Raw genomic sequence first — 10,772 nt, 5'->3', positions numbered from 1 at the left:
TGAACTAAATATTGTAGATGCAAATATGAAACCTTTTGTTTTCATTATAATTTTATTATTTATCCTTTCATTTGAAAAGTAAAGTGATGGGGAATGGAAGTAATTCTGGTCATTTGGCCAGAGAGGGGACAGTTAGTTTATTGATAGCATGCATACATGTATGCAGTGAAGTTATTTGCTATCATGATTTCAACAAAATTTTCTTATTCCAACTGTTTTAAGTATCTTTATTTAGTTTATTCTCACCTTATCACCCTCTTTCATTGCATTTACTTCCTGTAGGAGACCATCTTTGTCAAAGTCAAGGGAACTGGGATCTGGAGAGTGACGCTTTACCTTTCGAAGGCCTGCATCCTCGAGTGCTTTCCTCTTCATAGTCCGACTTTTAGCCTCTTCATGGGACTCAAAATAAAGAGATTTTCTTTGTAACTCTCTCTGTTTAAATGACTGTCTCGTTCCAAGCATAGTGTCACAATCAACTTTCGACCACTGTTCTACAGCACTGTTTTTGAATCGCCTAGCAGTTTCTCTTCTCTCCTTTTGTTTTTGCACTTTAGTTTTTGCATGTGTTAGTCCAATTTCAGGTACCTTTGTTAAGGCATCAGCAAGGTTGATATTGTAGAGATTCTTGAATGGCTCATTAATGTTCAAATAGATGCTCTTTGCAGTATCCCGAATGGCCTTCTTTGAAGGTTTTACAGCCTTGGTTGTTTTTGTCAAATTCCCTGCTTCTTTTGTGGACGTAGCTACTGGGTCAGCCCCTTTTAGTCGATTAGTTTTCAGAGGGAATTGTGTCTGAAAAAGCAGATGATTCACTTGGCATTCCCGACAGTTCGAGATAGAATGTAATCCCTTCTTAAGAGCTGACAGCGATTTCCATGGAAATGAACTGAAGTGATGTAAGTACTTTGACTTGCTTTCACCGCGCCATTTTTTAAAGTTTTTAAGAAGTACGGGCAGCCTTTTGTCGAATGTGTTCTGAGAAACAGCAAAAGCTTCTTTGGTTTCAGAAAATGTACTCAAGAACCTCTGTAGACGAATGCCCTTGTCGTAAATAACCTTCCCATTCTCATCATAAACACTGTTCCTTGCAGCTACACGCGCGAAGCCACAGTTAAAAAATCCCGCCATAAAAGCCGCGATGTTTTTTCTTCAAGTTAGCGACTCTTCAAATCCTTCGTGTGGCAAAAGACGTTGAATTTTTTGCTGAAAAGCCTTTAAATTCTTTCAGACAATGTAAAACGGTAATTCTGAAGGTGTTTCGTTGAAACCAATTCAGCAAGATCGAAGCGTATGTTTACCCCACAAAAAACTCAAATTATCTGAACATTGCGCCAAAACTCGAAAGAAAATTTAGAACAGGAACATGATATCCTATTATTCTACTAGCAATTAAGGTTTTAAGAGTCAGAAGTGCGCGCAAAACTCCGAGAGACAGTTAAGATTTCTTTTATTACGAAAGTTGTCCTTCGTTCAGAGCGTCGAAATCTTGTTATCTTTACTTCTTTACTACGTCTCAAATTTAAGTATATAGAGATGAAAAATACCAGTTTTGCTGGTATTTTTCATCTCGAGAAAAACAACTTACAAACTTTATGACCCTTCCACTGCAATCTTGTCCGCCATCTTGGAAAGGCTTTGTTGCTATAGCAGCAAGAACATTCTCTCGGTTCTAGTTTTCCGAAGTCTAGGCCGCGCTTTCAAATATGGCGGACACATCGAGCTGCTAGTTAAGTATTAAAAACGTTGGATACACCACTTTACCATCGTTCAGACGACGGTTTTTCTATTCTAAAACCAGAAGGCTATTGTAAGAAACTAGCAATCAATCGGGGATTTTAGATTCCATCTCAAATGGCCTCATGAGACACCAATAATTGAGTAAATTGCCGTTCATCGAAAAAAGAATGACAATTCACACTAGCCAACGGCATTTTTTCGGATTCCCCGATTAAGCTCAAAAACACAGAACATAGAAGGCCATTCCTGGATGCTTTAACCGTGATCTGATGCCGTAAAAAGTGGTGTAAACTTGAAGCAAAAAGAACGGAGACGAATGGCGCCAAATTAAAGCACTGAATAACGGTTGCGTCACGTGACCCACAGAAACGTTTTCTTTCCCCATGGGTTAGTAAGCTTTTTATAAAAGAAAGATCAATGAATGCTTAAATATTATTTTTCCAATTTTTTCCTAATTTTTAGCCTTTTTTAATTCTGCCCCATTCCTTAATTCACGTGAGGCCACTTGAATCTCATCAATTTTAAAAATTTTGTTAAAGGGGTGCAACATATACTGTTAAGTCCATATAACATGTTGGAGTGTTTGGGGTGCTTATTTCAATGTATGGCAAGATTTCCATAATTATATAAATTATGTTTTCTTTTACCTTGTAATCACCAGACAAATAGAAGTCCAAAGGTACCTTGTGACCATCCACCTCAATTTCTCCTTCATTAACCAGCTCATTAATTTCAGCAAACAGATCTTTGCAGGAAGCTTTCAGAGTATCATAACCCTCACTTCCAGAAACAATTCCAACTGTGTGATTTCCTGTTATAATGCATAGTTTTACATGATTTGTAAAAACATTTATGCCTACTGAAAGTTCCATAGCAACATTTACCTTGCACAGCTTCATTGCAAATAAGTGACTTAGCTTTATGGATTCTGTGCCTAATAAAGTAGCTATCTATCTAATGTATCTATCAATCTACCTTTGCAGGACATTACTTTCTCTCCATCAGATAGCAAGGCAAATGAGATAACAATGAAATTTGTTATCCTTGACATTTTCTAAAATACCATCACCAGATACCTTGACTTGTTTTTTCCAAGTTCACCATTTTTCTCTCTAGAAAAGCGGGCAATGTTAGAATTTCCCAAGAGTTACAATTTTGCAGATAATTATGTTTTTGGAACAAAATGAGAGTTTGTGTGGGAGGGGAAGGGGAAAGAAAGACTTGTTATGTGACACTATGCAACATTCATAACTTTAAGTGTTACCAAAGGTAAGTTCCACCAGACTTACTGTTGACAAACCTAAGTCTAGGTACCATGCTTAGGTGTTATAGCAGAGCTGCTGAAGCTATAGCAGGACATACAGAGAGGGGTGGGGATAACAATTGGCTAGGCTCCTTTTTTAGGAATTGCTTTTGCAAGATTATTTATTTAAACTATATATACCTTCTTTTTAATTTGCACTCGAAGCTCTTCTTTGAAGCTCATTTGGGCTCCTGCATTTTTTCCTGGTGTCTTTGATATGTGAAAAATCTTGTTCAAGTCACTTCTGCATTGTTTGATCAAATAGCTTCTTGGAGCATCATCTACAATCATTGATACTTCATGGTAAGCTGCATCCCCAACACAAAACTTGTCCATGATGTAAAGGGAGCGCATATTGTCTTGACGTTCCTGTGATAGATCATGAAATGATGTTCCGTTGTCTTTTCCGTAGCCAAGTTCAGTGGCTTTCCCATCCTTATCTTTGACTTTGACAGATTCAAGTGTCAAGCCAAATGACTCCAAGAACCACAGGGCCATTGCAGCCCTGGTTTTTACTTCTTTTATCTTTCGGTTCCCTTGGCGTTTACCAACCTCGTGTACAGGTCGGCCATCGTTTCTTAAGTTTCTACTGCAGTTAGTGCATATCATAACGTCCTCGAGGAAATCTACGGTGGCTTCAAAGGGACATACACTTTCCTCTCTTTTTTTTCACTTGCGACTTAGCTGCTACTTTCTTGCGACTTAGCTGCTCTTAAATATTTTAATTTTTCGTCGTTCTTTAGCGAGGAACACGAACCGGAAGCAAGGCCTTTTCTCTTTTTATATGCCTTGATGATACCGCATTTGTATTGAAAAGTGTCAATACTCTTATGGAGGCGGTCTGCCTGAAAATTTAGACAAAACCACCACCCAAGAACTTCCGCTGGAAAGTGCGTACACCCATATCTTTACCACAAACGTCACGCGATATTCAAAGGAATAGCTTTGTTGTTTACTTGGCTCATGTTGCACAACAGGTCGACGTTGTCACCCAAAGAACCGGGACGCGGACTGGACGTGACGTTCAAGATCGCATTTGAACTCAAGTCAATTTATTTTAACAGAACTAGTTTGCCTTGATTTCGTAGCAACGTCAATATCCGGTCTCACGCAATGCGATGACTCGTAGTTTTTATTTCCAAGAAAAAGAAGAAAGGGACCCTCGACTAGGAACATGGACTGCGAAAAAGAAAAACGAAAAAGGGACCCTCGACTAAATACCCTCGACCTCGACATAAGACCCTCAACCCTCGATGGCTCGACCAAAAGTTAGACTCAAATTTATGGAATAAAAATATTGGTCACTATGCTCGTGCATGCTGTGTACACCAAATTTATGCAATAAAACAAAAAGGTAAACGTGCTCGTTCAAAAGGGAACTTGCACCTGTTTTCCTTGCCCATTACTTGAAAAACCTAATACCATATTCTAGAAATGCGCACACTCTTATTTGCCTGACTACGTGATTTTTATGCGCAGTACAGGATGTCCCGTGCAATACTGAAGAATCACCTTTAAGTTCATTCATTGATTTATTCATTCATTAGTTCAAAATGGAGGCTCGGAGTGTCACACGTTACGTCATTTCCGACAGAATAAGTCATGATTACCAAATTTGTCGCTAGCCTTTTTTTTCAGAGGCTTGCCTTGTCTTTATCATAACAACTTTGAGCTGTTGCCATAGCCCCCTTGTCAGATCTTTTCAAACAAAATGGATGAACAAGTAAATGCAGAATAGATCGATCAAAAATTAAATAGACACGCGTTGAAGATGGCGGTATTGTTTACGAAACGAACAACGCTGATTGACCAATCAGGCGATTCCGTAACACTTAAACTTTCCTAAGGCATTTTGGTAGCCCTGCTCGTTCTATTTTCCTTTCATGTTATAACCTGTGTTTCCAAGCCTCAACTGCTTAACCGCAGATGAGTCTTGTTAGTAAGGAAACCACTATCCTCACGCCATACAAAATCATTCGCATCACAGTTACAGTAGGCTCGGCGCTATCTTGGTTCACTTGGTTGTGCACATGTGTTGGTCATTCATCGTGTGGAGTTATGAAGTGCAGGTGTCGCACCACTCCAGAAGGTCATTTTCTCAGAATCGTGTGAAAACGAAACGCCATCTTGCAATCCAGAATGGAAGCACTCGTACTTTATGAACTGTTCGCAGTGCTTAGAAATGTGGATGAGGCTCACCAGCTAAGAAATGTTTGCTCCTTTGTAGTGTATATCCTGCGAATATGATCCCTTTCCTTCATATCCATCCACCAGTGTCCGGTTCTCGCTGTCGTGACTTATACCTGTCACACCAACACCGTCCTTGTCACTCATGTCACAGGTGCCATTAAATGGCGGCATTCATCCTTCGCCGTCAGGATCAATCAGGTATGGTTCAATTTTTGGATTAGGATCGAGCTTCTTCAAGTCGCTGCACGATTTTGGGAGCGCTGTAGAGACTGAGAAAAGAAAATTGCAATGAAGAGTCTGTAAACTCTCACGAAATTTTTGGGGTTGTTGTTGTTCTCAGACAAAAAGAGTCGCAGCAAGGGAGATCTACACGACAATAATTTTACTTTCATCGACCCTTCATACCGCCAGTGCTGTTAAAATATATTCTTACAAGGAAAAGGCATGCCAAACATCTAAAGGGTTTGAATACTAGAAGCTCATCGTATTCAGAATAAAAAAAGTACCACCTTTGCCGAGTACAATAATCTTCAAAGATGTTATTAGCTATTCAAAACATGTTTATTAAGATTGTTTTCCCATAACACTAAAACAGATAAATAAATCCAATCCAAAATGTAATCATTTCCATGTCATATATGACTCTTGCACATCCATGTCTTGGCACAGATCAGTAGTACGTGTATTACGGTGAGTTGGTTGATATACTGCGCAGAATTTCGTCCTGTCAAGTCTATGGTTGCAAAATAAACTTGATTTCCCTCCTTAAAATGAGTTTTAAGAGAAATTTGTCATTGGTGCAAAGACCAAACTCAGCCAAGAAATGCACCATGTGCTAATCTCAAGGGGCCATCTGTTCATTCACCCAGAATTTCCCGTACATTACATTACGTCATGAGATACAACACTTACAGGACAGGAATCTTTGCAAAGCGGTCTTCACAAAACACAGCATTCTGTATTTTACGTTGTTTACGAAGAGTGAGCTCACGATAACACAAGTTGTCGCACTCTCATCCCCAGTTTCCGCGGTTTACGCAAGGAACGCCTGGGACCATGACCCCCCTTTTGGCGACCAAAACGGCTTGCATTTTCAGACTCGGGCTTTCCTACGGAAGCCCGAGTAACAAACACAACTCTATGTTGACGTTTCGTTTAGTGTGTTGCGTGCGCCAATCAGATCGCCGTAGTTTGGTATGTATCTCGCACCAAGCAGATCGCTGCACTAGGGCGCCCATCTCGCACCAATCAAATCGCAGTATTGGGGCACGCTTGCACCAGTCAGAGCGTCAGGGAACTGTCCCTCATGTCAATGATGTTATGGAATTAGGGTGTTGCAAAGCGTTACAATGGAATCAACTCCAACATTGACGCACACTAAGACGACAAGTAAGTAGCACTGGGAAAAATCGAGTCAAAATTGGGTCAAGATCGGAATTCTGCAGTTACACTTACTCGCGCACTCACTCACTCATCCCGACAACATATATAGCCACAGAAATATTATTACACCTGTATGACCCATTTCGCGTCCTTTTGAAATTTGCGCTCTTTTAACGTTATTGTTCTCTTGTTCTACAGTGAGAAGTTTATATCATAATTATGCTAATTTAACCCATTGATTATAGAGGCGCATGTTGCAAGAAAAAACGCTTACTTTGGTTTAGCCTCATTGACATCTAGTGCTTAGTCACCTGCTAAAGAATTCCACGAAAGTGTTTCCGAAGTTTAGGTTAGAAAACCATTAGATATCTCCAGGGGCTGCATCTTTTTAATCTGTGTCGCAGTATTTTCCCAAATGTACAACAGTGTTATAAAATCATACCTTTTTGGTTGAACATACAGCACATACGCCATGATGTATTTCTATCGAAGTCTTTCGCCGACTTAGCTTTTAAAAGCGAGTGGTCAGAGTTAAAACTGAGATAAGGAAAGTGGCAGTCATGCATATCAGCAACAATATTCAATGCTTCTTGGGAAAATGAAAATATATGACCAAGCGCTTAGAAATTTGCTCAAATGATGTTTCGAGCGTTGAGTTTTAACGGAAGAATAGTATATTATCTGTCTGTGAAATGCGTTTGTATGTTTTCTTTTTTTTTCCTGAAGTGTTCGAGCCATAAACTGAACCATTCAGAGTAGATAAAAAAGAAAATGGTCGAAACAACTTAAAAAGTCAGCACGACCGTTCGTTTAGTGGCAATCAATCTCCTATTTAGCCCTCCCCTTTCCCCAACCCAAATTTTGTCTTAAAGTCCCTTGGGCTACATTGATGCTTAAGGATATCACCCTTAGGCAAAACTTCTCAACAGAAAACATTTTGACTGAACTCGACACTTGCCGAATACGACTTAAACCATCCGATGAAGAAGTCCCGGAGGTAAACGAACAGTAGCCCCAGTGCTCTTTTTCAAAATCACGTGAGATTTCGTTTCTGCCGCGGACTAAAAGTAGCGTGGGCTCGTATTGGAAGGACAAAATTCAAAATAGCGCCTTCGGGGTGAGAGAAACACTTCTGTATTTGTCATGCCTTCTCATTACAACTGCTGCGTTCCATTGTGTACTAACCAATCCAGAAAAAATAGAAATGTATCATTTTATCGTATGCCAAAAGACGAAAGTCTTCGAAAGAAATACATAAGGTTAATCAGGAACAAAACATTGAAGCTGGAATCCTCTCATACTCGAATTTGTTTCGCACATTTTGAAGGAGGTAAGACTGAAGATATATTCTTGGCAATTGCCGTCTATCTTTCCGTGGTGTAAACCTTGTAAAGAGAGGAAATTACCTACAAGGAGGGGGCTTTCTTTTAACGATGTAATGTCAGAAACTGATCTCGATGTTGGTTCAGAGTTAGAGTTTGAAGTAGTTCAAGCTTGTGTAGTAAGAGACTACACAGAAACGGTCGAGTCTGAGACACCCTCAGTGGAAGCTAATAATGTTCTATCCGCTGAATTTAACTGTACCGTGTCCCAAGAAACTCAAACAGATACAAATGGGGACGAACGGAAAGAGCAGACTAGAAAAGCAGCCCTCTATAGATATTTTGCAAGAACTGGTTGAAAATTGTGGTTGTAGAAGTATGGACTAAATATCTAATGGAAGCCTTGAACTCCGATCTCTGGCTGCGAAAAGACCCGCGACTTGTCGGCAAATCTAACGGATTACTAAAGTACCTTGCTGATTCGCTATAGCTAAATAGGGAAGTGTTTTTTAGGCCGTATATAAGGAGAAGTCATTTACTTCTTAAATTTAATTCCTTGGAAGGACAGATTAAGCACAACATGGGTTTGTTTACTCTTTTTTGCTAGCAAAATATACATGTTAGCTTTTACGCAGTGGGCGTGAAAATTCTGTTCTGATCAGACAACAGGCCTATAATGTGTCTTTACGCATCATACACACTTTGTAATATATCGCCATGTAATTCATTGATGGCTTTGAACCCGACCATATTTGAGGGGGATAAATGACTTCTTACTTGACTAGCTTCTTCGACAAGAGTACCAAATAACTTATTGGTTGGCTTGATTCTTTTGAAATGTCTAGTATATTATGAACACAGTCCAGCAAATACGAGATATCGTCCATTTTTCATCTCACAAGATAACCTCGTACGAAGTTATGTGGCTTACATGGGGTACATGACCTTAGTGTGCCTGCGCTCCTTCGTTAATAGCTGGGTTGGATGATGGAAAGTTGAATTTTGAATAGCGCGAAGTACTGCATGTTGAATATATCAATACCATAAGTACAAAAATATTGCATTGCCACAACTACAAAGTGGAATTACGAGAAGTACAATGTTTAATACTTTAAACTTGGAAGTTTAATTGTAAAAAGGACAAGGTTGAATCGGAAAAAGTTTCATAAGGAATAAAAACTTGAATGTCCAATCACGAAATAAGGAAGAATACTAAAAGTACAATTTCAAATCGCAATGTTGAAATTTGGCCCCGATGGGACGCCATATTTAATAACCTTTACAAATAAAAATGTTTCGGCGAAAGCTTTCTCTTTAATTTGAATAACGTTTGTTTTCTTTATAACTCACTCGCTATCAAATTGTTAAGTTCAAGGAGGATTTTCCCGTACTTAAACTCCTAATTGTAGCCCTAAATCATTCGGGCTCTTTTGGAAATCATTTTTTTATGTATTAGAAAAAAATAAAAATGTTATTCACCAGCATAGGTCGATCCGTATTGGGAAAAACTGTGCCCTCGGTCTTGTGTACCGCCCTCGGCCTACGGCCTCTGGCGGTATCCTAGACCTCAGGCACAGTTTTTCCCAATACGGACCTCCCGGCTGGTGAATAACATATATGTATTGAACGACGGTCCCTTATTTTTCTACAGGAAACGGAAATGGTCTGTTGGCCTTTGATCTCATCAAAGATTCGCGCCAAAATTCAACATTCACTTGCATTGTAATTGTTGCGGGAAGATGGCAGCTTCTTCGGCAAGCTACCGTCTCTCGTCAAAAAACGAAAACCTCCTGTGAATTTGGCGTATTTCGAATGGAGGGACATAAGTATAAAAGAAGAGCTTCGAAGTGGGACGTTTGGCTCGGTGTATCTGGTGAACTACGACAAAGAAAAGCAAAATGTCATTTGTGTAGCACCTAGGATTGTTAGTTAAATAAAATTGTGTTAACTTAGTTGCGTTAGAAAACGAAAATTGTCGGCTCGCGTCTCCAAAGTTATGCAGTTTTTATTGCTATGACCCACAATACAATCACGTTCATGTCTGGATACAATTATTTACTCGCCATTAAGTCTTGTGCCTTTGTATGAATTTTTCTTTGTCAAGTCCGTTACTGTTTAGTTTTATTCGATTTACAAACATGAAAAAACATGAAAAAAATTAATCAACTGGCTGCTGAATGATTCCATGAAACAAAATTAGGATTTTGAACTGGTACTGAATAAAATTCTTTCTTAGCCTAAACTTATAAAATCGTTTGTATCTGGGGCATGTCAAACCCATTTGTAGCTTTAAGGTCAAACAGGGACTGCCACTCACTAAACCGTACGTCGAAATGAATTGGCATAACATCAAATGGACAAACTTTTTAAAATTGGCTCACCATTAAGTCTTGTAATCCCCTTCGTATGAAATTTGTTGTTGTTGCTGTTGTTGTTAAGTCCGTTACCATTAAGTTTTATTCGATTTACAAACAAGAAAAAATATGAAAAAAATTACGTCCGCGTTTTACTAGTCCAGTCCAATCCAGTCCAGTCCAGTCCAATCCAGTCCAGTCCTCTAAATACAATACAAATATACTAGAAATACCATATCAGCTATGTATGTAAACAAATCGCTAAATCAGTAGGTATTATATTTAGGTCTCGCTTTTCCCTATCCTCTGCAACCAAGCTTCCTTTGTATTACACCTTAGTTTATCCTTATATCGTCTATTGTAACTCCGTATGGTCGTCCACATACGTATCTAACTTAAATAGAATTTATTATTTGCAAAAGCGAGCTGTGCGGGCTATCACCAACTCAGACTATCGAGACCACTCTGCCCCTTTATTCT

The 10,772-nt window shown here is 39.2% G+C and overlaps 1 protein-coding gene across 1 annotated transcript in view; it reads right to left on the bottom strand.

Moving 5' to 3' along the window:
* The window catches only part of LOC148735538 (uncharacterized), a 2,395-nt gene extending 1,264 nt beyond the window's left edge, over positions 1-1,131 (bottom strand). The window contains exon 1 of the mRNA XM_088755690.1: positions 247-1,131. Within this exon, the coding sequence (XP_088611816.1) occupies positions 247-1,131 (885 nt within the window). The remainder of the gene's footprint in view (positions 1-246) is intronic.
* Between the last annotated feature and the right edge of the window lie 9,641 nt (positions 1,132-10,772).

This window comes from Stylophora pistillata, chromosome 3, assembly GCF_964205215.1.
Source record: "Stylophora pistillata chromosome 3, jaStyPist1.2, whole genome shotgun sequence".
In the NCBI taxonomy this organism is placed as follows: Eukaryota; Metazoa; Cnidaria; class Anthozoa; order Scleractinia; family Pocilloporidae; genus Stylophora; species Stylophora pistillata.
The sequence above is the reverse complement of the archived record's forward strand: the minus strand, read 5'-3'. Positions and strand labels throughout refer to the sequence as shown.